The sequence below is a fragment of the Rattus norvegicus genome, chromosome 17 (genome assembly GCF_036323735.1).
Source record: "Rattus norvegicus strain BN/NHsdMcwi chromosome 17, GRCr8, whole genome shotgun sequence".
Taxonomy (NCBI): domain Eukaryota; kingdom Metazoa; phylum Chordata; class Mammalia; order Rodentia; family Muridae; genus Rattus; species Rattus norvegicus.
In genome coordinates, this window is record NC_086035.1 from 19490957 (window position 1) to 19516247 (window position 25291).

The following is a 25291-nucleotide window of genomic DNA, read 5'->3' on the forward strand; positions in this document are numbered from 1 at the left end:
TGTCTGCTTTCGAATGGCAGGCACAATGTGACGAGCAACCTCATGTGCCTACTGCCATGCTTTCCCCTTCTTGATGGAGTATATGCGTCTCCTCTTAAAGTGTGAGTCTAAATAAATCCTTCCTTTCAGGTATTTGGATCATAGCAACGAGTCACTAACCCCTTCCTCCTACTGATTCTCCTTTCAGTTGTTCTTATTCTTTATGATACGCCTTATCTTTTGTCTTATCCTTTTAAAAAATCTTACTCTTTACTATTGTGTGCGTGCATGGTATGTTTGTGTGTGTTCACGCCACAGGGAGCATTGGAGGTCAGAGGGCAACTTTACAGAATCCTCTCCGTCTCCTCTTTATAAACAAACAAACAAACAAACAAATACATGTGTGTGTATGACTATTTTGCTTGCATGTATGTGTGTGTCTCAGATACATGTCTGGTGCACATAGAGGCCAGAAGAGGGCATCAGATACCCTGGAACTGGGGTTCCAATTGGTTGTAAACCACCATGTGGGTGCTGGAAATCTGACCAAGGTCCTCTGCAAGAGCAGCTAGTGCTCCTAACTGCCGAGCCATCTCTCCATCCCTCTTCCACTTTTGTCAACCTTCACCCACCAAGCCATCTCCCTGGTCCATTTTTCTTGCTTTCCTCATGTCAATATGTAACCAAAACTGAGTTGTTTTTCTGCTCTCCTCTGTCTCATGTGTTAGTTGTTGTACAACTGCACTACCAGTTCCTGGCTACAAAGGCAGTGGAGTACCACAGTCAAATCTGGAATCGAAGGTTCCACTCACTGTTAACTCATGCCACACATCCCTTCAGAGCCTAAGTTCTTGGCACTCACTCCAACTACAGAATGAAAGTCGTGCTCAAATGTCCTTCTGGAGTACGTTTACCCTGGGCCCTTAGCAGAGGTAATCGGTATTTCCTGTGCTCAACAGTGTGTCATCCTTTATGCTTCTAGAATGCCAAGTGATGCATGGGTTTCCACGCAGGTCGCTAAGCTGAAGAAGTCCCTGGCCCATGCAGTACAAGCAATGTTATTTGTTGACCTGTCGCTCATCCACCCGTCCGTCCTGGTTATCATTCTGAGACTACCATGCACACACATCTGAACATCATTTAACTTTGACACAGAAGCACTCATGCACATCACAGGCACTACACAGACACTGTAAATCACAAAGACATGATACTCTGCTGCTTTAAGCACGTGATAAACGGTGGTTTTGACGATTTTTTTTTCTTTTAAAGTTCTGGGGCTCGTTAACCATTTAGTTGGTGTCTGATAAATATGTTGAATAAGTGAACTGATTCCCAGAAACCAATGGGAGGCTTGTTGGGGTGTCTGCCAATTTTAAAGGTCTCGGTTACAGACTCTCTACCACACAAAGCACTTTCAGAACAGATGACCACATACCAGCACTAAAGACCATTAAGGCCCAGCAGTAGCATTCGGTGGTACTGTAGGAAGGGAGTCCCAGACTGTGGAATCTGTTTCTGCTATGACTGAGCCCTATGAGCCCCATGTGTGGCCGTCATAGGACAACTTTGCTAGTTGGCTGTTTTCCTTTTTATGTGGGTTCCAGGGATCAGTGGACTCAGGTCATCAGACTTGTGTAGCAAACACTTTTACTGGGTGAGCCACCTAGCTTCCCTCTTCCCCAAGTGATCCTCTCTGTCTGCCATGTCTGTCACAGAATCATGTTCACCTACCTTCAAACCTTGTATGTCCAAAGTCAGATGAGAGAAGAGCTGGGCAGAGCGTCTCAGTGAAGACATCTTAAAACCCTAAATTTCCCATCCTTAAGGTGAGCGCTTGCTCAACTGCAAAAACGGCTTAGATAACAATGAACACGAGAACACAAATGCCCAGTTTGCTTTAAAGTCTTTATTATCCTGAATATAAAAGACAGAAGTCCTCTAGGATATAACAGAGTTGATTTTTTTTTAAATGTGGAAACATTATTTTTTTTTACAAGTGAAAAAATAAATACCTCTTGGAATAAAGGCTTATATGCTAATATGTGCCATAAAAAAGTAGAGTTTTAATATCTGACAAAATGTCTGTGCAAAGAAACAAATGCATAAACACATTACTGCTACATTAAGGCAATATGAAACGTAGACTCAGAGCTCAGTAAAGTGACAGTGTAGGTTTCTAGCTTTAATGTAGCTAGTATTGCACCCGATGAGGTCAGCTAGGCTTCCGGACACCCTAGAAAACCCCCTAGCTCACTAGCTTCCAAAATGCCCAAGTGGGGGTGAAATTATGACGAAGAATATAGAAACATAATGAAGTGGCCCCACCTCTGGAAGATGCCGAGGAGGCAGTACAATGAATACGGAAGCACTGACCTAAGAAAACACCAACAAAGGGAATTAAGACAGACACAAAGAGGAGATACAACCTAGAAACCTATAAGGCTGTAGAAAGTTTGATCTTCAAGCACGGCGACACCCATGGGTGCTGCTGGAGTGAGTGCTTGGGGGAAGTGAAAACTCACTCTGGCTCTCTGGCTCCCCTCTCTCTCTCTCTCTCTCTCTCTCTCTCTTTCTCTCTCTCTCCCCCCCCCTTCCCTTCCAAGGAAGCCTCTCTGCCACTCTCCCTTTCCGATCTGCAAATAGTCCACTAGCTCCAAAGCCCAGGGAGTGCTTGACCATGCCATGTATGTAACCAAACTGGTAGCATTTTTATCAGTGAAAGGCATGGGATGTGGAGTGAGGGAAACAGGGGAGCTAGGAGCGAAGTCACCCACGGTGGGTTACCTGTTGACTCTCAGCCAGACTGGTTCCAATCTGACCACGTTGCTCTCAACCCTTGAGAAGTCACGGGATTGCTTTCCAAACTACCAGCTTTCCAGTTGTTCTTGAATGAGTTATAAAGACAGAAATGACTTTCTAATGAGGACTATTTCTTTAAGACAAAAAAAAAAAAATCCTATTAAAAATGTTCAGCGCTCCATGACCATACAAAAAGAACCAAGGAAATCCTTAAAACTCTTACAAAATCTGCTGCCTCGGGACAAGTGAAGGAGACATATGACATCATTTCCTTAAAGGTGCCCACGGTTGGGCCATGTTGCCACTTGACTGACAGAGACAATTTTATCTACTCCTTTACTTGATCATTAAAAAAACCCCAAAGCCCAAGGAATGTGTCCATGTTCCAGATCTCTTCCTGGTTGCCATGGGAACTGTTGCTTCTCCTCACAGAAGAGGTGTGGTCGCATTCTTTCCTTTCCTCCTCGTTTCTGGAAACGTCTCATGGCAAATGGGTGTTGAGAGTGAACTATTTCTTCACAGAGTTACTCTTCTTCTAGTTTACAATACTGCAGCTTGTGGGGACATGGCATGCCCAGTAAGCACAGGACGCATTAGATGACAGTCAGATTGAGAAGACTGGTGTGGGTGGGCAGGTAGACGTGCTGGACATGTTCCACACGTGATCTGCAGACGGGACATGACTGCAAAAGAAGCCACCTCTGGTTAGGACATTTGCGGGACCTGGGAGTTCTGTCTTGGTGCCTCACCAGCAGTTTTCTAGATAAGATCCATTGTGATCCAGTTCTAAGCTTTTAGGTGCTCTGGAACAGGCTTGAATATTTACACTTTACAAGGATTAACAGTGAGTGTTAGGAAAAGATACCCACTGAAGAAAATTGCATTTTCTGTCTAACTCTGCATGCCTCTGTGTGTGTGTGTGTGTGTGTGTGTGTGTGTGTGTGTGTGTGTATGCATACACACCTCACTCAGAGACCAGTGGTCATCTACATGCCTGTTCTCAGACACCTCAAACTCTTTTGGAGACAGGTCTCTCACATGGAGAATACTGATTAAGCTAGTCTGGCTGGTATGTGAGGCCTGGGGTTCCTCTCTCTGCCTGCCTAGGGCGAGGATTAAGAATTCCTGCAACTGTTCCAACCCCTGAACCCCTCCCACACAGCTTTTGACAGGTTCTAGGGACTGAATTCAGGTCCCTGTGCCCTGCAACACAGAGCAGGAAGTTTATTGGTCCAGCCATCTTCCCAACCCTTCTGTTAGCTTCAGCCTTCCTTCTTTCCAGGCGGAGCCATGCATACAGGAGGAGGTCACTGCACCTCTGGCCACCATGTTGGAGATAATGTCTGTAGGCAGACCTTGGGTCAGCTATCTTGGGGTCAGTATAAGTGGGTAGATGCCCTTGTGGCCAGGGGCAACAAGCCTCTAGTGTTTTTTTGGCTAGCACACACCCTTCATTGGCTATTAGGGAAACAGGCAACAGGGTCAGAATCCGTGGGGAGGAAAAGATGAGCCCAGGACTCTGGAGGGGAACCCCTCGTGGCATCAGCAGAGGCTGTGTTCCGAGAAGGTGCAGGTGTCTTGAGCTCACTGTACAATCCTAACACTAGCTACGTAATTGTAGCTTGTGAGGAGTAGGTGACATGCAAGGCTGGGTTTACATACACCCAGGTGATATTTAGCAGACATTTCTGAGAGGTGAAACCAAATAAAAGCTTACTGTATGAGAAATGTAAGGAGAAATGCTATATGTGAGTTGTTTTTATTTTTCGTATGAAAATTAGTTTGACTTGCTAGCAAGTAACAGCCAATAGAAGAGACCTCAAAAGAGTATCAACAGTAATAAAAGGAAATTAAGGGGCTGGTGAGATTGCTCAGTGGGTAAGGACGCTTGCCACCAAGCCTGACAACCCAAGTTTGATTCCCAGCACCACATGATGAAAGGAAAGAGTTGACTCCTGCAAATTGTCCTCTGACCTCCACATGTGTACTATAGTGCATGTACTCCCCCCACACACTCACACACACACACACACACATACACACTCACATACACACTCACACACACAAACACTCACTCTCACACACACACACTCCCACTCAGTCTCACACACACGTATACACACATACACACTCACACACACTCTCTCACACACACACACACACTCTCACACACACTCATACACACACACTCACACACACATACTCACACACACTCATACACACTCACACACACAAACACTCTCACACACACTCACACACATACAAACACTCTCTCACACACACACACTCACACACAAACACTCACTCTCAAACACTCACTCTCACACTCACACAGTCTCACACACACATTCACATTCTCTCACACACACACTCATACACACACTCACTTTCACACACACATACACACACTCACACACACATACGCACACACTCACACACTCACACACATATACACACACACTCACACACACTCACACACACACTCACACACACGCTCACACACACTCACACACACACTCACACATACACACCCATAAATGCAAACATAGAGAAAAAGATAAATTAATGACAAATATGGTAAATAAGTCACCATTAACAATAATATAAAAATTTATGCATTCTTTAGCTTGAATTTTGGGCAAAAATACAGATATTCCTAGTAAGAGGTACCAGAAATCAGGAGGCAACAGAAAACGGAAGAATCAAGCTGAGATTCTAATTCTTGGTTTATGTTCAAGATATATTACCTTATCGGTCTGGACCTCATATCCAAAACTAAATGGTGACAAGAGTTGCTGATCCACTTTCCTAAAGGGTGCAGTGATGTCAGTCACAGAGCGCACAGACCTCTCCAAGTGGAGATGGGTGCTTTGTGCTCTGGGTATCACACACTTATAGACCCTGAACGGACAGGAGGGTAAGTGAATCCTTACCTGCAGCTGGGCTGCACAGCTCTCACAGCACACAGTATGGCCACAGGGGCAAAAGGTAGAGTTGATCTCCTCCTCGCAGCACACCATGCACAGCATGGCTTCCTTCAGTTTGCGCAGCTTCTCCTGCAGCACTCTGGTCTGCTGGCAGCTGAGGCCCTCGCAGCTGCTGCAGCTCATGCTGCTGTCAGAGGACTTCAGAGGCGAGCTGGGAGGGCTCTGGTCATTTCGAGAGACAAGGTCCACAACACCGGCGTTGTACAGAGCCCTCCTGGCATGGTCATATACCTCTTTGGATGTTCTTTTAATATCAAAGACATATTTCTTGCCAAGATTAATGTTCTCATTCAGAAACAGAGACGCCAAGTGGCCCTTCAAGTCACGACTGTACTGCATCATGACGGCACTGGTGACTGTGTCACACCTAAATGTGGGACAGAGTGAACATCTGACTTAGTATTGAAAAGCCTAGGAGGCCTAATAATTCAGACTATCAGAGGCTGCTATCAATACAAACAGCCCAGCAACAGATATTTAGTACTCTATCTTGTCTCTCTCTTATCTATATCCTCCATCTATCAATCTATCTTCTACCTCTTATCTGCTATAATCCATCTATCCGTCATCTGTCTGTCCCTCTGCCATCCATCTGTCTCCCCACTCATTTGCTTTTTGAGATAATATACCCCAGGCTGGCCTGAAACTTATGGTCCTTCTGCTTGTCGGGATTACAGTTCTATGCCACCATGCCTGGCTTAAAAGACATTCAATATTACTGCTGCTCTTTTCTTGAGACAAGATCTCACTATGTAGGTCCTGAAACTCACCATGAAGAACACCATGGCTTTTAACTCACAGAGACCCACCTGCCTCTGTCTCTGGAGTGCAGTGATTAAAGACATATGCCGCCAAACCCAGCTTTTTTTTTTTTTTCCCACTTGAGATAAGGTCTCACGTGACACAGGCTGTTCTTGAACTATGCTGCCAAGGATGTCTTGGAACTTCGAGATCCTCCTCGTTCTACAACCCCTAGTGCTGCTGGGATTATAGACACGTATGTGTACTGTGCTCAGCTCATGTGGGCTTCATGCACGTTAGGCAAGCATTCCATGGACGGAGCCAGTTACTATTCTTTTGTGCATGTCTGAGGGTAACTTTCCATTTCATATGCTCAGTAGCTCAGCGACTTTACCCCAGGGGTCTCCAAATACTTTCAAGGAAGCAGCTGTAGACATGGAGATGTGACATCCCAGCTCCCCAGGGCTGTGAGCTGCCACCCAGCAGCTTGTGCAAGCAAAGGGACATTTGTTCTTTGAAGTCGTGGCTTTCATGTTAAGCGTGTCTACACATTTTCTGTTCTGCTCTGTAGTCTATTTTAACACAAAACATTTGAAGGTTTCCTACCGACTACAGTTTTGGCTTTAATTTTTTCAAAGTCTGAGCCTAATCACAACTCAGCTTGAAAAGTCCCCTCCAGAGTCTCCAATGTTATTTAAAAATCTTCCCCGTGACCAGGTATAGTGGTCCACATAGGCAATCCCAGCAGTCAGGAAGCCAAGACTAGAGGATTGCATTTGAGCTTGAAGTCAGCCTGAGGTGTATAGCGAATTTCAGGTAAGCTTTGGACACACAGTGAGACTTGGTCTCAAAAAACACCAAGTAAAATTAACTTAATAAGTATCCTGAGTGTTTGAAGGGTAAGAGCTCAGGACAGGGTGGTTCTCAGCAGGGAGGGACCTGTGCCACTGTTCTGGGAAAGGATGAAGCCTTAACAGAACAGGGCCAACCACTGGGTCATGCTGGGAGGTGGCTTGGAAGGAGATACAGTGAGAGATGGGCAGGAGACTGTAAGTGAAGCACAGGCATGCCCATTCTGTGCTGAGAAGGGTTCCACCAGCTCGACAAATTGAGGTACTCAGAGTAGCTATTCTCTCCCATTCTGTACAAGACTTGTGGACTCAAGGCTAGGAGAAGTCACAGAACCCTGCCAGTCGCCCAAACGAGACACAGGGTGGTACGCGCCTGTAGAATGCATGTGTTTCCGTGATAGCTCGGTAGAGCCCACTGGCAGCTCGGGTGCTGATCATTTTAAACAGGAGCACGATGCTGTTACCGGACTCCTTGGTGACGGTCAAGTAGACATTCTTTCCTGACTGGGTGGCCATCTGCACCACAGGATAAGCTATCCTGAAAGGCAGGAGGAGAAAAATGAGCAAGTTTGGAAGGGAGAGCTCAGCATGGTGCTGACACCTTTAGTTAGGTAGCCCATGACCAGGTGGGGAGCCAGACACTCAGCCTGGGGAGTTCTGTCATGAGGCCAACTACTTATGCTAAGCAGGACCAGCAGCTGTGGGGTGGAAACAAGTGCTGGAGTAACCGTGTGTGTGTGTGTGTGTGTGTGTGTGTGTGTGTGTGTGTGTATGTGTGTGTGTGTGTGCGCGCGTGTGCATGTGCATACACACATGTGTGCATGTATATGTGTGCATGTATGTCTGTGCATATACATGTGTGCATGTATGCAGAAGCAGACGGGTATTTATGGACTGAGCAGCTACTGAAATATAGTCATAGTCATTCTGGCACTCTAGTGGACTTAAGAGTACTTTTGTTTTGGTTCTTTTTTTCGGAGCTGGGGACCGAACCCAGGGCCTTGCGCAGACTTAAGAGTACTTAAGAAATAATTAGTTAGGACTTGAATGCAATTAATTGAACAAGTTAGAAAATGAATCACTTTATTCATAGAGGTTGTCCGGTGAATTTCTGTCCATTTTCTATTTTCAGCAAAAGCAAAGAGTAGACATACATGCTTGGGATTGTATGAATGTGTGTATGCATATATGCAGTATTCATGAATGTATATTGAAGACTTGAGTTACCTGTTAATAGGGCTAAAGTCCTCTTTACAAATTGAGATGCCTTCAGGTCCGACCCCAATGAGGAGTTTCTGTCCTTCGCTGTCCCTCACGGCATGCCACTCTATGCCGTAGTTCTCCATTGCTGACACAATCTGCAGAACTTGGTATTCTGCAGAAGCCTGGCTGATGCCCTCCAGCTCCTTATGCTTCCCAACAATGCTGTGGGGCACCCAACAGTACATGATTAGACAGATCAATTTATGCATTCCATAAAGCTTGGAATTTTCACAAGTGAATTATAAGGATCTGGTCATTTAGGAATCACAAAAGCACCAAATGGCATTTTACTATTTCCTTTACTAATCAAATTTACTGTAAAATACTTCCAAGACATGGCTTGGGATCTCAACAATGGGGCCAGTAAGATTGCTCAATGGGTAAGGGTGCTTGCTTCAAGCTTGAATTTGATCTCTGGGACACACAGGGTAGAAGGAAAGAGCTCACTCCCACCAGCTGTCTTACACACACACACACACACACACACACACACACACACACACTTTTAAAAAGATCTCAAGAAGTATTGAGAAGTCATTTGAGAATACTGAAAGAATTATGGAAAATCTCTAAACATACACATAAGACAAACATGTAGGCCAGATCACCTCATATGTTTATCTATATAGACTTCACAAGCTTCCTGATTGGCAAGCGCCACAGGAACTGATTAGATTACCTGCAACTGAAGAAAACATAGCTCTGTATTCTGTGCTGTGGCAGGGGCTGTCTCTCCTGCGGTCTTTGGTGATCTGGCCTCCCAGTGTAACCTTCCCTTGAGTGTGCTCTGAATTAATGACTGGATTCCAGTGAACAAAAATGGTGGAAGACCTGGCACGAAGCTCACTTCTGGGGTTGAGTCATGGGGGTCTGATTTCTTTCCTGGCTCTTGTCTCTTCCTCTTGGATCATTCACCAGCTACCACCATGAAAGAGCCCTGAGGTCAGGTGGCACAAGGAGGAGGCTGGCAAGAAGGCATCTGAGCCCGGAGGCCTCCCTAGTTGGGATTTTAGTTGCCCTGCCCAAGCACCATCAGATAATGCCTGTTGTTTAAATAGGGTAACTGAGCCAGCTGCCTAAATTAGGCCGCCTGCTGTAAGTCTTGCCTGGATGAGGCAAACACCAATAAACATGCTAGACTTTTATTGTAGGAGATTTGCATATTTAAAAGGTCAGGCACTTTGGAGACCCTTGTTACTTATGGCATTTCATAAAAGGGCATTTATCTGTGTGGGCAGTTTTGTGTTGGTAAGTTTCTCAAGTAAAAGGCACATGAATCTTCTGGAAATGACTGGATAAACCTGGTGATGGCCCGGGCTCTGCCTCCCGAAGTCCATCACGACAGCACGGGGGCCAGTTTCCTGATTCCTATCAAGCTGGTGGGTGTGAACAAGCATGCTCCTCCGGCGGCCTCACCTGTTCAATGTGGAGCTGGAGAGCTCTTTCTCACACAGGTCCTCATAGCTGTATTGGGCAGTGTTCTGGTTGTAGTCTCCGAATTTGGTCTGGGCCAGGAGGGCACTAAGTTCCACTGCCTGCTCTGGGGAACACTGGAGGTGGCCTGCCAAGAGGGACTCTTTAATGTGCAAGAAAAAGATATGCCTGCAAGAGAAGGAGAGAACGGTTGAGGCTTGGGATAACAGTATCTGGGGCAGCCTGCTGGGCTGGGGTGTGGCTCAAGGACAGCACAATTGCACAGTGTGTGCGAGGCCCCAGGTTTCATCCCCAGTGATGCAGAAAACCAAACAAACTCAACTAGCTTTGTAATTTCACAATCAAGCACTTTTTTTTTTTTTTTAAGCAAAAAGAGCAGGTATGGAGAGATGGTTCCGTGGATGAGGGACCTTGCAGGCAGGGCTGAAGACTTAGGCCCTCATAGTGAGTGCAAGGAGACTCCCCATAGGCTGTCTTCTGACTTCTCTGACTTCTAAGTGTGCACCATGGTATGCTCCCTCTTCAAATCAGTAAATAAAATGTCATAAAAACTTAAGTAGTAGAAGCAGAGCAAATTAGCGTTATAGTGTTTTAGAGGAAATTTAAAAATCAAATTTTTTGTTTGTTTGTTTTGAGGTAGGCTGGCCTTGAACTTGCAATGCAGCCGAGGCTTGTACTCAACTCAAGACCCTCCTGCCTCTGCAGATTATACGCAGACACAACTACTATTTTCAGTTGGAAAACCTACTGTAGTAGATTCTGGTCTTCAGGGACAGTAAAAACGATGTCCCTTGAATTCTCAGAATCCTACTCTGATGTCCACCCACCAGAGATTTCACCAGCCAGATGGTTCTTAAGCATGTTGAAAAGTATGACACAGACAACCTCGGGTGTCATCCTCAGAAGTACCAACTACCTCCTTTGGCAGGGCACCTCACGGCCTAAATGTAACCTAGTCGGCTAGCCTGGTTGGCAAGTGTACGCTTGGCATCTTTTTAATGGGTGCTAGGGACGAACTCAGGCCCTTATGCTCGCCAGACAAGCAGTTCTCACTGAGCCTTCTCTCCAGCCCACTTCTCAGAGTTCTAGACCCAGTCTAGTCTTGCCTCCTCATCTGGGCCTCCTCGGTCCTACTCACAGCTTAGAAGTGGCAAGAGTTTTTGTGGCCCCAGGGTACCTCTCCCCTCCAGAGTCCCCCACCTTCAGAGCTGCTGGCTGCCATTGCTCCCTGTGAAAACGTGCTATCTTTCTGCTCAAAGTCCTTCACAGGGATGCCCGGTGGTGGGTGAAACCCAGGCTTCCCCAGTGGCTGACTCCAGCCACACCTCCTGTTACTGTGCTCTGGATAGGATCCATCCCTCTACTTGGAAGATGCAGCCTTGCAGCAACCTGCCCTGACGGCCTTCCTTCCTGTCCATTCCCTCAGTCACCTTTTGATCTGCCTTGCGTACAGCCCACCTGTTTCCTAGTTAAGTTACATAACAAGTTACAACACCTCGTCGCACCTGGGCGGGCTTAATGGCCTCTAACATCAGAGAGCTCCATGAGTCAGAGTAAAGCACGGTGTGTCTGTGTTTATTTCATATCCCATCCCCTGGTTTGCTCTATTCCAGCCTACCCTAACATTACGCTCTACATTCATTCACTATAAGGTATGCATGCCACAGAAATTCCGGGGGAAATTCAGATACTGTTTTTATTGTCCGAAATCCTGAAGAGGCGTTCTCTGAGTCGCCACAGAGGCGAGGCCATACACTTTGTCTCTTTTGATGACTCTCGGTAGTCTCTCCCATGGGGTTACAGGCACAATAATGAATTCCAGCCATTGGTGAGGCTCGGAAGCCAGAGTAAGCTCAGCTCCTCGCTGTCCCGCCTGGCAACCCTGCTTCTGCTTTTGCTGCACGCCTGAGTTTGTCACTCAAGGGGCTGGCATGAGAAAGGTAAGGACAGGACTTAGGACAAGAGGGGTGACGAATGCAAGGGGCTGTGTGGAGAATCTCAAACTACCAGGCTGGCAAGAGCCCTTTTCTTTCTAAACTAAGAAAAATTCAGTTCAGTCTTTTTGCATTTTCAGTAATGATAAAGGTTTAAAATATCTATACAGATAGCCTGTGGTAGTCCATACGTTTAGCTCTGAAAGCTGTAGCAGGTAGAATTCTATGAGTTCCAGGCTAGCCTGGTCTACAGAGTAAGACTCTGTCTTAAAGCGGGGAAGAAGAGGAAGGAAGAGGAAGAAGATGCGGGTCTAAAATTCTCAAAAAAGCTGGTGTTGCTCACAGGGAAAATGGAATCTTGACATACATCTGCCTATATAACCAGCGTATGTTTTCTGGGCCCTAAAGCTGGAATCGATGCTTATGTTCAAGAAGAAACCATGTGCCAAAAGATTTTAAGATTAGCACCACAAACTGAGCCTTCTCGATTTAATGACTATGCGTGTAAAGGTCTCTTTCGACTTATTTTCCTACCGTCAAGCTCGAAGCTGCTTCCTGCTTTATTAAACAGCACAGAGAGCTGCCAAAGACGACTTTTCAAATTTATTCAATTTCTTTTTCCAAATCTCTCTACGCCTACTTCTGGAGGGACAGCTGCCAAAAGCAAAGGAAAGAAATGGTGGCCCAACGTAAACAGGAGGCTAGGAGCCTAGAGCAATGCTCACCCGTCCCCAGGAGTAGCTGAGAACTGGAACGAAGGCATGGGGGTGGGGTACACTGGTGGTCTCCAGCCAGTTGAGGCTGGACTGTGCTCGACAACATCCAGCAGGTACTGGCAGTCCTCCTCTTCCTCCTCTCCATCTACCTTCTTGTCCTCCTCTTCCTCCTCACTGCAGGCTTCTTTCTGCATTTTTGTGGCTCTCAAGTGAATAGAGGGGTCTGTGCCCTGCCCCACACTGGAGTTATGGGATGGACATGTCTGATAGTTGTTGGTTTTTGTTACTGCCTTTGAAGGAACATACAGTCTTTGGGGGAAAGGCACATATCCTATCAAAGACTTCGTCCACAGGTGGGTTTCTGGGTGACACGGGTCCAGGCACCAGTGTGATGGAGCAGAGGTAGCCAAGGTCACCAGCTCTGATGAGCTATCAGAAGATCTATCAGTGTGTTCTTTCCAAGAGGGAAGATGGCAGTGCACAAAGACATATTTCCAACAGGGAATTGAGGGAGGGCTCAGATTTGTGAGTGGCTTTGAGTTGAGGACTCGTTCTCGTATTAGCTTCCTGCCTTACACATCTGACTTGTAACTATCTTTCCTCCTGCATTTTGCCCCTTTACTCTTTCCTTTCTTTTCTTTTTTTAATGGAAGTGATCAAAAGTTACCAATAATATCAAAACAAGCAGATGTAGTCAAAGAAGTCAGGCCTGTAGAGAATATTTTTTTAAAAGCACATCTCACAAGTGGATAACCTATCTAGTTCCATATAGTTTACAACACAGAACCACACACAAAAGAAAGGCTTTGAAAATACCTACTTTAGGGTTGGGGATTTAGCTCAGTAGTAGAGCACATGCCTAGCAAGCACAAGGCCCTGGGTTCGATCCTCAGCTCCGGGGAAGAAAAAATAAAGATGAAAATACCTACTTTGTCTTAAGCAAATGTTCATGAACACAAGCTAATACTACATATCCTATACATTCCTAGGGCTACCCTTAGAAATTAGTGTTTAAAGTTTTACCCAGTTACTAAGAAAATGGGTATCTTTCTAGTATATGGACCACATTGTGGGGCCCAGGGTGCATCATTCTAGTTAAGTCGAGTGTTGGCATCGTAGGTACAAATGAATTTGCACATGCTGTGAAGAGGATGAGGGGCTGGAGACGTGCCTCGGTGCTTAAGAGCACTGGCACCTCTTTCAGAGGACCCAGGTTCAATTCCCAGCTCTCACATGGTGGCTAGCAACCACCTTTAACTCCAGATCTAGGGGATCTGATGTCATCTTAATAGCATCTCTGGGCAATGGCACTCGTGTAGTGCCTGTGTGTGTGTGTGTGTGTGTGTGTGTGTGTGTGTGTGTGTATGTGTAGGCAAAGCACCCATACACCAATTTGAGACGTCGGATTTCAATTTGGAAAAAGAAGCAAAGTCTTTTAAAATTACAATTACTTGTTCACTTATTGCATATCTGTGGGTGAGTGACGCAGTGCAGTTTTGGAGGCCAAAGGGCAGCCTATGGGTCAGTTTTCTCCTTCCACCATGCTGGCCTCAGAGACTGAACTCAGGCCAGGTTGGCAGCAAACACCTTTATCTACTATGTCCTCTTGAATGACCACAAAGCACACACTCTTATTATAGTTTTGCTTCAAAATTCTCCAACAATTTCTCTTTTAAAATCCGTGCCTTTACAGGGGTTGGAGAGATGGCTCAGCAGTTAAGAGCTCTTGTTGCTCTTGCAGAGGACCAGGGTTTTAGATCTGTAGGCAGTAAGCGTGCATGTGGTGCACATACATACATATATACATGCATGCAGGCACTCATACACATAAGGTTAATATTCTTAATATATATTTGTCTGAAGACCAGCAATCTCACAGAAAAACCCTCTGGTATTCACAACAGAACTTTCCAGAAGCTGAGTGGAAGCTCCTGTGTAGATTGCTGGGATGCTTTAAATGAGAATGGCCGCTGCAGGCTCCTGTGTTTCATGTTTGGCTCTCAGTTGGAGGAACTGTTTGGGAAGGATTAGGAGGAGATGCCTCACTGAGAATAGGCTTTGAGGTTTCAAAAGCCTATGCCATCCTATTAGTGCGCCCTCCCCTCTCCTCTCCTCTCCTCTCCTCTCCTCTCCTCTCCTCTCCTCTCCTCTCCTCTCCTCTCCTCCCCTCTCTTCCCTCTCCTCTCCTCTCCTCTCCTCCTCCTTCTCTCTCTCTCTCTCTCTCTCTCTCTCTCTCTCTCTCTCTCTCTCCTGATTATGGATCAGCATGCTACGTGTTATTAGCTTCTGCTCCAGCACCATGCCCGTCTGCCTACTGCCATGCTCCTGCTGCAAAGGTCACATGGAATTGTGAGCCCCCAAGCTAAGTATTTTCTTTACTAAGTTGCCTTGGTCATGGCAACAGACAGGTAACTAAAATGGCTACCGTTGGCCACAGTCACCCAGTAATCTGGCCCGCTACGCCATTTTGAAGAACGTTTGAGAACAAATATAAAGTAACTAGCTTCAGCCTTGTGTTCAAAATGTAAGCCGTGAATCCAGCACGACTTCAGAATGGCTAAGTAGTTATTTTCGAAAACATGGTTGCTAATAACTGAACCATAATTCCCCCTGAAGCACATGCCTGGGAAGTATTGTCTGAACAGCCACTCACCCCAGGCAGACCCCATGACAATCAAGCATCCCAAGCATCCCATCTCTGTCCAAGGAGTCACTTAACCGTGTCGGTTTATTTTAAACCAAACTCCGACTGCCAAGTTATATTTAAAAACGACCAAATGGAAACAGGAATTGCTATGAGAGTTTTTTTTTTCCGTTTTGTTTTGTTTTTAATCTTGTAACATTCTCGTAAAACAGAATTAGTTCAGGATGGAGCATAGTCCTACATGTAGATGTTAAAACCATACCGGCTTGAAGGCGAAACCTAAGAGTGCCTTCCTGGCTAGGGGGAAACAAGACTTTTCAGGACATATTGAATAAAGTCCAGAAAAAGAAAGGAAAAGTAAAAGAATAAACTAGACCTCACCAGAGTGAAAACCTCCAACTCACCAAAAGGCATGAGGATAGCAGACAAGGCACAGGGGAAACATATTTATAAAACTCAGATCTTACAATGAGCTGGTATCTAGGATATACAAGGAATGCGGGCCGCCCAAAGTTAAGGCTAATGATCAAAATGGGGGCCTTGGACATTTCACCAGAGGAGATGCAGGAGAGGCCAGTAAGACATGAAAATCTGACAGACATCATTAATCATCAGAGAAATGCAAATTAAAACCACAATGCTCTACCACCATGCATCCACCAGAAGGCTGGCAGGGACGTGAGACGCTCGGCTTCCTGACATTCTTGGGAGTGGGAGTGGGAGTGGGAGAACGGAACAGTACAGATGCCACGGAGTGGGGGTTGGGGGGGGTGTCTGGCAGTAACTCACACAACTAAACAATCAGGACCCAGCTATTGTATTCTTGGGTATTTACTCAAGGAAAACGAAAACACATGTGTCTACAAGAAGAAAAAAAAAAAGCTTGTATTAGAATGTTCATAGCAGCCTTACTCATGGACAATGGGCGCTCGCCAGCAGGACTGTGGATCAACAAACAGTACAGAGTACTATCCAGTAATAGGGAGAAAGAAAGCAGGCTGTCAGAGTGCTAACCTAGACTGTTCAGGGCCACACTGGATCCCCACATAACAAAGCAAAGCAAACAGAAAGCAGAAGAGATAACAAGTGACGAAAACCCCACACATGCCTACAAGAGCATGCGTGGACCGAGACAGAAATCGACGGTGGGTAAAAGAAGGCGGACATAAAGCACAGCCTATGGAAGACTCCCTGTGCATCAAGCTAAACAGGCAGAGGAAAGCTAGAGTGGAGAACCACAGCAGTGGGTAGTGAGAGGGGACAGTGTCTGCAGAAAGGTGAGGGACTCCCTGAGATGGGGATGCTGCCTGCTGTCCTTAACCTCAGCAGAGGTGTTGTTTAAGCATGCACCCATTGAATCTCATTAAGAGATATGATCAGTGTGTTATCCTACGTATGTTTTAGCTAAAAGGAAAAAGAAGCACATGCAAGCAGTTTCTACTTAGTGGTAAGCACGCCAAAGTATTTAGGAGGAAGGGTGCTTATGTGTGACTTGTTTAAAAATGAATCAAGAAACCAGTTGATGGATAGTAGACATATCAAACTTAATAGTAGGTTCTGGGGAGGGGGGGCACTATGTGGGTGTTCATGATAAAAACCCTCAACTTTCCTCGATGTCTGAAACACTTCACGAGGCTGAGAAAACAACACCAGGGCTCAGGTTCCGAATGCCAGTGGGGAAAGAGCTTCAGCGAGATCAGACCATTAGGCCTACTTCATGGAGGGAGGGCTGACAGCTGAAAAACCTGTCAGAGGCAGATGGCTATCAGAGTTACTAAGTCAGATCTCTTCCTGGGCTTCCGGGGATCTTTTTCAAGCTCCAAGTGGAATCACTTTTAAAAATGTTCCTCCTTAGGTCCTAAAGCAATTATGATTTGAGGATTGCCACAGAGAGACTTCCAGTCCTGAGAGAGACGGCGCGCGCACACACACACACACACACACACACACACACACACACACACACACACCACATGCTTCTAACTTACTCGCACACACAAACAAATACACGAAATACCATTTTAAAGAAATGCTCTTTGTATGGGCTGAAGGTGCTCAGAAAAACTTTTAAGTAGGATTCAGAAATTCAATTTACAATTTCTTTGGAAATACGTATGCTTTTATTTTATTTTATTTTATTTTTGTTCATTTCTTTAACTTTCCCAGGTCCTATTTAATATTTTGGCAAATAAAAGCAGGGAAGGGAGTGGGGGGGAGAGAGGAAGACAGGGGAGAGTTGGGGATGGGAGAGGGAGGCTGATTCTGCTGTTTTGCACATACAGTGTGAAGAGCCTCTGTAATGGTGACAGGAACCTCTGTAACAGACACGCACTGGCCGCAATGCAATCTCATGCAGAACGCACTCACTCTTAATTATGCAGAGGTAAATTATGGAAGCAACCTTCACCCAAACTGATGCTAAGCGAGACTTTGAACATGCCTTCCAGACCCCGTCTAGGACCAGTCTGACTGGTCCTGGATTGGTTTGGAATGACCACAGCCCATTTGCTTTGAGTCTGTATGTGGCTTCATAAGCTTGCTTTGATTTTGTTTTGATATTTTTTTTCTTTTTATTTTATGTGCATGTCTGATGTCCTCAGAGCCAGAAAAGGGAGTTGGGTGTCTGGAAATGAGCTGTATAGGTGGTTGTGAGCCACCATGTGGTTGTTGGGAACCAAATCTGGATCCTCTGCAAAAGCAATGGTGTTCTAAACCCATCCCTAGCTCCAGACTTGGAAATTCTTAATTTATTGATTAACCAGATTTTTACACAGTGCAGGTTTGCTAGACTCTGTGGATACGGTGCTGATCAATTTGGTTGGAATTTATAGTATCAGAGTGACTGTCAACGAACGCAAGTAGCTATAACGTTAGAAGCATGTAAATGCTCTAAAAGAAAGATAGGTGATGCCTCAGGAGAATGCAGCCTCCCAGGCAGTGCTAGAGAAGGCTTTTCCAGAGGAAAGTGGTGAGCTGGGGTCAGGAACTGGGGAGGTTAGATCCTTGCTGCCCCAACACAGAAATCTTGAGAGATGCATGTCCAAGATAATGACATTTCTCTGGACATTCAATTCAATGCTCATGGAGTTTATGTACTGGGGCTGCTTTCTGGGGTGGGAGCAGGGAGAATCCAGATGTTGGTTAACTTTAAGTAATTTGAACTGTCCCTAACAGAGACCACAGAGCTCCGAAAATGTGGCCAAGTCAGGAGAGCACAAAGAGCCTGCCAGCAGGGGATGGTATAGAATTCACCGTCGTGAATGAAATGTATACTTTCCTAATCTCTGGTTTTGAAAATGTTAGCAAAATTCATCGTGAAGAACGGAGAGCCCCAGAAAGGCACGAGTCTCTACGAAGGTGATTATTATTTCAGACTTACTTCCAGAACGCATTCATTCGTTTCGCTTTTCATTTTCAATTCACGGGATGGTAAAACATCTGCTGGAAATACCTGCTGTCTCCATCTATAATCTATGCCAGCCCAAGACCAGATTAGCTGTTCTACCAATCTACATAACATTTGAACCAAGCCAACGTTCCTCTTTAGAAAGATGCCATCTTCCTGGAACCTAGGACCCCCTGTGGTACCTAGGCCTTTTTGCTACACCCCTGCCTGGTTTGGCAGCCTGCCTGGTTTGATACTGACTGGTAAATTAACCACCCCTGCATATTAAACCTGCCTGCTGATTAGTGGTCTGCAGAGGGCAACTGTACCCTGCTATCTCCTCTTAATGAAGTGTCGAGATACCCTCGGTACAGCATGGCTTGCCTCAGTGAAGCCATCTCTTTAAACTGAGTGGTCGAGGCTGTGTTCATTCACTACACAGACAGAGCTAGTGTAGAATCACAGCATTTAACACGGATATTTTATTGCCAACAGTGGAACATCAAAAAGTTTGTCAACAGTCTTGGTTTTGTGTGTGTGTGTGTGTGTGTGTGTGTGTGTGTGTGTGTGGTTTTCTTTTTTCTTTTCTTCTTTTTGTTTTACTAATATAACATTAAAGAAAAATAGCTTTGTTCTTTTTTGTTTTGTTTTTTTAATTATCTTTAATCTTTTTTTACAGTCCAGTCACTATCCCCCTCTCAGTCTGCCCTCCGACTGTTCTTCATCCCATTCCTCCTCCCCAGTCTCCATCCCACCCCACCCCATCCCACCAGGCCTCTCTACTTCCTGGGGCCAATAGTTTGGCTCCTTAGTACCGTGCAGGCAAAACACCCACACACTTAAAATAAATAATTAAATAGGAAATTGGACCTAGCACAACTTTGACATCCCAATTAAAGGGCACAAACACAAAGTTGATATTACTTGATAAAGATATTAAAAGCAGACTGGCTATCAACCTTAGGCATTTTTTTAAAAAAGCTTTATATTTTAGATAACCCCACAAAACTGTGCAAAATCCACCAACATAATAAATGTAACCTGAAATCTTCCCCTGTTCCTCCCCCTGCCTCACCCCAGACCCCCTCTATCCCTCCCTCCCACCCTGCCTCCCTTGCTTCTTTATTCAGAAGAAGAGCTTTGGACAAATTAGGCAAGCTTTACTGTGTTCTCAACTCCAGTTTATGTTTTATTTTGACCCAGAATTTCACTAAGTTCTTAGACTAGATTTGGACTCACACTGTAACCCCAAACAGGACAGGCCTCGCAATCGTTGTTCCTCTAGCTCCAAAGCAGCTGGGATTACAGACACACTACCCGGCACAGCTTACACTGACCACTCCGTGGGATCTCTTAAAAGGAATGAATCAATTGAAATAACCTAGTTGAGCCACTTTGAATGCCATTAGATACAAATCCCAGAGTCAAAGATAACTGAGTCAATGATGGAAAAAACCAACGTAAGAGATTTGATTTAAGTACTAATTCACAAACGTCTTCCATGGATAAAGTAGATTTGAACACAGGCACTGACCCAATTACGGGAGAGCGCATTGCAGTAGAACCTCCTCACAGTCAGTCATAAAACAGGAACGTGGGGCTGGGGATTTAGCTCAGTGGTAGAGCGCTTACCTAGGAAGCGCAAGGCCCTGGGTTCGGTCCCCAGCTCCGAAAAAAAGAACCAAAAAAAAAAAAACAAAAAAACAAAAAACAAAAACAAAAAAAAACAAAAAAAAACAAAAAAAACAAACCAAAAAAAACAGGAACGTACTCCCCATACAGTTTATTTGCTCTTATCCTCCCACTATTTAAATGAAGTTATTTTCTTCCTCAACTTTTGCCTGATTTCAAAGATAAATTTGTGTCACTAGAATTGGGTTGCACCTGGAAGCCCTGAAATCGCCGTATGTGACTGCTACACACACACACACACACACACACACACACACACACACACTCACACATACACAGAACAAATGCTGTGTCATGTATTTTTCTCACTTACTGAACTAAGGAAGCTTTCACAAACCAGATCGGTTGGTCTGTTCGTCTGTCTGTCTGTCTGTCTGTAAACAAAAATCTCTCCCAACCTTTAAAATACCATGGTAAGGCAACGTGGACATTCCAAACCCAAATGGACGGTATTTTTTAATGTTTCCATTGTTTGTCTAGTAAATAAACAAAAACCGGTATGTTAAAATCTCTCTGAGGAGCCTGTTCCCCCATTAGGAGTAGAAATCTACAAGATCACATTTTTCACATGCGTGGCCCACTTCCAAGCCACAGGAGTATGGAAAACATCAGTGCTGGGATCCAGAGTTTGCTGTGGTTTTAAAAGCAATCATTTTCTTTCTTTTTTTTTTTCCTGTAGTCTCTTGCATTTCAGTAATAAATATTAAACCCCGCCTTCCTATTTTGGTTCATCTTTGAGAAAAGTATTACAGTCAGCTCAGAGGGAAACGTGTGTGTGTGTGTGTGTGTGTGTGTGTGTGTGTGTGTGTGTGTGCATGTATTTTGGTCGTTTGAAAAAGGAGGCCACACCCACAGGCTTCAGTTGTCTACCAAGGCTGGGGGCCCTCCGTTTAACAAGGAGGGGGGAGAAAAAACCTCATGCCCAACAATCAATCATGTTTAATATATCTGTAGGGTGGAATTCAGTTTACAGTGGCCTTCAAAGAGTCCTTTTATTAATTTTTTGTGAAACTTAAAAAAGTTTTCAAATCTGCAGGAGGCCAGACAGAGCACTCCCGCTACACACTGTAATCTGACACTAGGCTGAAGATTGACCAAGTTTAAGCAACCCAAGAGGAACAGTTTCCTGCTTTCGGTTAGAACAGTCTACAGTGACCTGTAGTAACACTGCTGAGGCGGGGTTACTCGCGGGCATTAGATGAAGCAGTCAGGAAGTCGGTGTCAGGTTTTCTTTTTGTTTGTACGAAGTCAGCCCTGTTCTCTCACTAATATTATACAGATTGGAGGGGAGCGGGGTGTTGGAGAAAAAAATCCACCCAGGCCAACTGTGCTTCGAAAAACGAATTTAAGTTTTTCCAGAACTTTCTCTGCACCAAGTCAAATTTGCCAGGGGACATCTCTGGGAGGGCAGGATAGCTGCCTCTAAATGGAATCAGAGGTGTACTTGACATTGGTTTGTTTCCGCCTCGCTTTACCTTGTCTGCTCCTGTAAGATGAGATGGGGCTCCACAAAGAACTTGACCCTCAGTTTAAGCCGGTAAGGTGCCAGCCCATCCATCTGCTGGGAGATCCGGTTTCTCAGATTCAGCCATAAGCTTTCACCTTTGCTACCCGTGAACTGCAGCCCAAAATAATCAACTTCTATGATTCCCAATCGCCTGCACACCTAAAAAACAGAACCAAAGGTATGGGGAGATGAGCAATGCAAACCCAATGCAAACATCTGAGTGAAGGGCTGGCAACCACTTTTCTAAAGTTCTACCTTGTTGCAATGCCAGTGGTAGACCGGAAAAACAAGGTTTTAAGGTATCAGCAAAGCCAAAACGCAGCTCTCCAATGGAGGCTTCGCATTGCTCGATTATTTCTAGGGTCTGACCAATTGCACAGAGAAAGGAGTCCCCCCAAACAGATTTCCCAAATGGCTGAGGAAGAGGAACCCACAGGGTATTTTATTTCTTATTCCAATCGCTGCAATTCCCTCCACCAGCACCATCTGCACAGCTGATTCGGCAGCTTATTATCTGGACAGTTTTAACCATCTGGATTCCAAAAACACAAACGCATTGAGGAAGCATGCCACAAGTGTCAGCTAAGCTTTACACACAGCTCTCCAAATAGCTCAGGTCTACAGGTCTTGAAGGCACAGTGTTTCCAGGGGTCAAATGGGTCTGCTGTACCCATTATGCACACACTGTTAAGAGCCTTAGTCACTCTTAAGAAAACACACGTGTAAAGACCCCAAGCAGGAGACTGCCGGCAGAACCGTTCCCCCGCAAATTACTCGGGCATACTCTGGATCCCCAGCAAACCTGGAGTGTGTCAGGTGAACGAACAGTCCTTCTAAGAAGCAGCTTGAGACAAGGGCTCACCTGGTCAGCTAGGGAACCCCGGGGCCAGCGACCATTTGCAGCCACCTCATCCCGGGACGCGGGTGGCGCTGCCGGGCTTTGCAAGGACTCCACGGGAGGCATCACATACACACACCTGCGGCAGGTGTGCCCTGCCACCTTCTTTAGAGAAAAGTGCCAGGCTAGGAGACAGGGTGGAGGTTTCCGGCAGTGTCCTGGTCTCCAGGCCCAGGTTCCCCCACCGTAAGCGTCCTCTATGCCCCCCCCCCCACCCCAAGCTGGCAGGGAGGAGGAGGCTGAAGCCTGGCATCCCGGGAGCGCTCTACGGGCCGCCGCTGCAACGTCGCCCGGCTCCGGAGGAGCATCCCTGAGCCCCGAGGCTTCCCGGTAATGAGCAGGGATCCCCTTTCCTATCACTGCCATCACCTGGTTGAGACAGTCCTCGCCGTTGGCTTTTGCCTCCACCTCCACCTCCATCAGCACCGCGTCCGGCCTCGTCACATAGCACAGCATGGCTGGGGCCGCCGCCACCGCCGCCACGGCCGCTTCTTCTCCGGTGTGCGCCGGGGCTGTCGCCTCACTGCAATTGCTCCAAGTCGGCTCCGGGCACCGCGAGGAAGGTGCAGCCGTGCGGTCACCCGCCCTGCACCCCACGCAGCCGCCACTCGCGTCCCCGCCACCCCCCACGACAGCCAGTTCCCGGGAGCTACACGGCCGCGCCGCTCCGACAGCCCCACTGCCAGCGCCGCTACAGGCACTCGTCTTTTATAGAGGCCCCGCCCCTCCGGCGCCGGTCTTCACCAATCACTGCGTGCTTGCCCCTCCTCCCCAGCTCCGGCAGCCAATAATCAGTCTCAATAGCTGAAGCCCCGCCTCCCGGCACCGCCTGTGGAGCTGCGGGAGGTGGGAGCCAGTTCTCTCCCCAACCCCGGGTACCGTCGCGGCCTCTGCCACTGGGCGACGCTCCTCCCAGCCCGCTGTCGCCCGCAGCTCCAGGGGACGCCTTTCTGTCCCGGTTTGAGAGTACTGTGATCAAACGCTCCTGCGATGCCACGGTTCTCAGGACTCCTGCGTGGGGTTACTCTAATGACCCGGTGGTTTGAGCAAGTCAGAGCCTAAAGTTGATGCTTTTCCGCTAGGATTTGCCTCTGAGTTCTCAAAAGAACACTCTTGAGTAGAAAAGTTTTTGCAATTGACCCATAATAAGCCGGTAACTTGATCCAAGCACCATTCTTTACATTAACACGTGCCAAGGGTTTCTAGGCGTGGGTTCTGCTAAATAGTTATGTTACCCATCCTATCTCTCATCGAATTCATTTGCAATATACCAGATACACTCCCTGTCCTTTCTTTCAGACAACCAGATGTTACCCCATCTTAAAGGTAACAGGCTTATCTTGGGACCTAGCAGGAAGAGTATCGCAATACAAGAGATTAGTAGTTAAAGGTGTGAAATCTTCATATTTACTACTTGTTTCTCTTGGCCTATACTGTCTTTCTTCTTCTTCTTCTTCTTCTTCTTCTTCTTCTTCTTCTTCTTCTTCTTCTTCTTCTTCTTCTTCTTCTTCTTCTTCTTCTTCTTCTTCTTCTTCTTCCTCCTCCTCCTCCTCCTCCTCCTCCTCCTCCTCCTCCTCCTCCTCCTCCTCCTCCTCCTCCTCCTCCCTCCCTCCCTCCCTCCCTTTCCCTCTCCCTCTCTCCGTACCTTTCTCCCTACCTCCCTCCCCACTTCTCTCTCTCTCTTCCTTTTGGTTTGTAAAATAAACCAGGAAATGTGGGTTTCAGCCTTGGATCCTTGGACAACTTCATCTCTCTGAAGCTCAATGTCCTCACAGTAGAATGGAGACTAGCTATCTTTTAGACCTTCCCCGAGCATTGCTGTGAAGCAATCTAGCCATCCCTGCCTGCCAATGACCCTATCTCTGTCCTGTTTGTTTGCCGTGTATCTAAGACGAAGTCTTGCTGTATCGCTCAAGCTAGTGGCGCACCTCATACGTGGGCTCAGTGATATGTATTTCTGATGAGGGGAAAAGTATTAAAAAAGGACTGGGATCTTAACAGAGCCCTCGCGGAGAGGGCAAGCTCATGGCGCTGTGTTTCGTGAACACGTTACAGTTCCTGCACTGCAGAACCAGTGCATGCTTGCACTCATTCACCGGTCTACGGCTCATTCCTTCCAGGCAGCAGGGCTGGCATGAGTACCTGGGAGATAACATTTAGATTACTGCTATCTAATCTATGGTGCATCCCTGGAAATTTCTGCACCAGGCAGGAGAGAAGGCAAGATCGGTTGTATTGCTTAATATTTTCCAAAGGCCAAAACTTAACCAGCTTAAGGAAGGGGGGATTTAGGGAACATATTTGGGGGGAATTCCTAGAAACTGGGAGTAGAAAGGAGCCGAGGAAGAACAAAAATAAACAAAATAAACAAAAACAAGACAAGAAAATAAAACAGAAACATTTCTATTTTTGTAGCGCAACTATCTTTAAAACTGTCTTATTTTGAGTTTTGGCAGGG

The 25291-nt window shown here is 46.2% G+C and overlaps 1 protein-coding gene across 3 annotated transcripts; it reads right to left on the reverse strand.

Annotated features, from left to right (window-relative positions):
• Positions 1-1869: 1869 nt before the first annotated feature.
• Mylip (myosin regulatory light chain interacting protein) lies at positions 1870-23534 on the reverse strand. 3 transcript variants are annotated; one of them, NM_001107344.2, is made up of 7 exons: positions 23203-23515; positions 21904-22094; positions 10040-10225; positions 8588-8785; positions 7734-7898; positions 5715-6135; positions 1870-3464 (listed from the first exon to the last, which is right to left on the reverse strand). In NM_001107344.2, the coding sequence occupies exons 1-7, from the start codon at positions 23287-23289 to the stop codon at positions 3375-3377; spliced, it is 1338 nt and encodes a 445-aa protein (NP_001100814.2). In that variant the 5' UTR covers positions 23290-23515; the 3' UTR covers positions 1870-3374. The 3 variants fall into 3 exon arrangements, with proteins under 3 accessions (NP_001100814.2, XP_063132444.1, XP_063132445.1); XM_063276374.1 differs by having other exon boundaries at positions 1874-3464; positions 5715-6141; positions 7740-7898; positions 23203-23534; XM_063276375.1 differs by lacking the exons at positions 10040-10225; positions 21904-22094; positions 23203-23515 and adding an exon at positions 9303-10033 and having other exon boundaries at positions 1874-3464; positions 5715-6141; positions 7740-7898.
• Positions 23535-25291: the final 1757 nt, after the last annotated feature.

Bases quoted from the DNA above. Each gene is read 5' to 3' on its own strand.
- Mylip (NM_001107344.2), bottom strand. From the start codon at position 23,289: ATGCTGTGCTATGTGACGAGGCCGGACGCGGTGCTGATGGAGGTGGAG. The intron at 7,899-8,587 runs GTAACTCAAGTC...CCTGCCTTTCAG, and splicing joins GACTTTAGCCCTATTAACAG to GATAGCTTATCCTGTGGTGC. The intron at 6,136-7,733 runs GCGCGTACCACC...TCCCACATTTAG, and splicing joins GAAACACATGCATTCTACAG to GTGTGACACAGTCACCAGTG.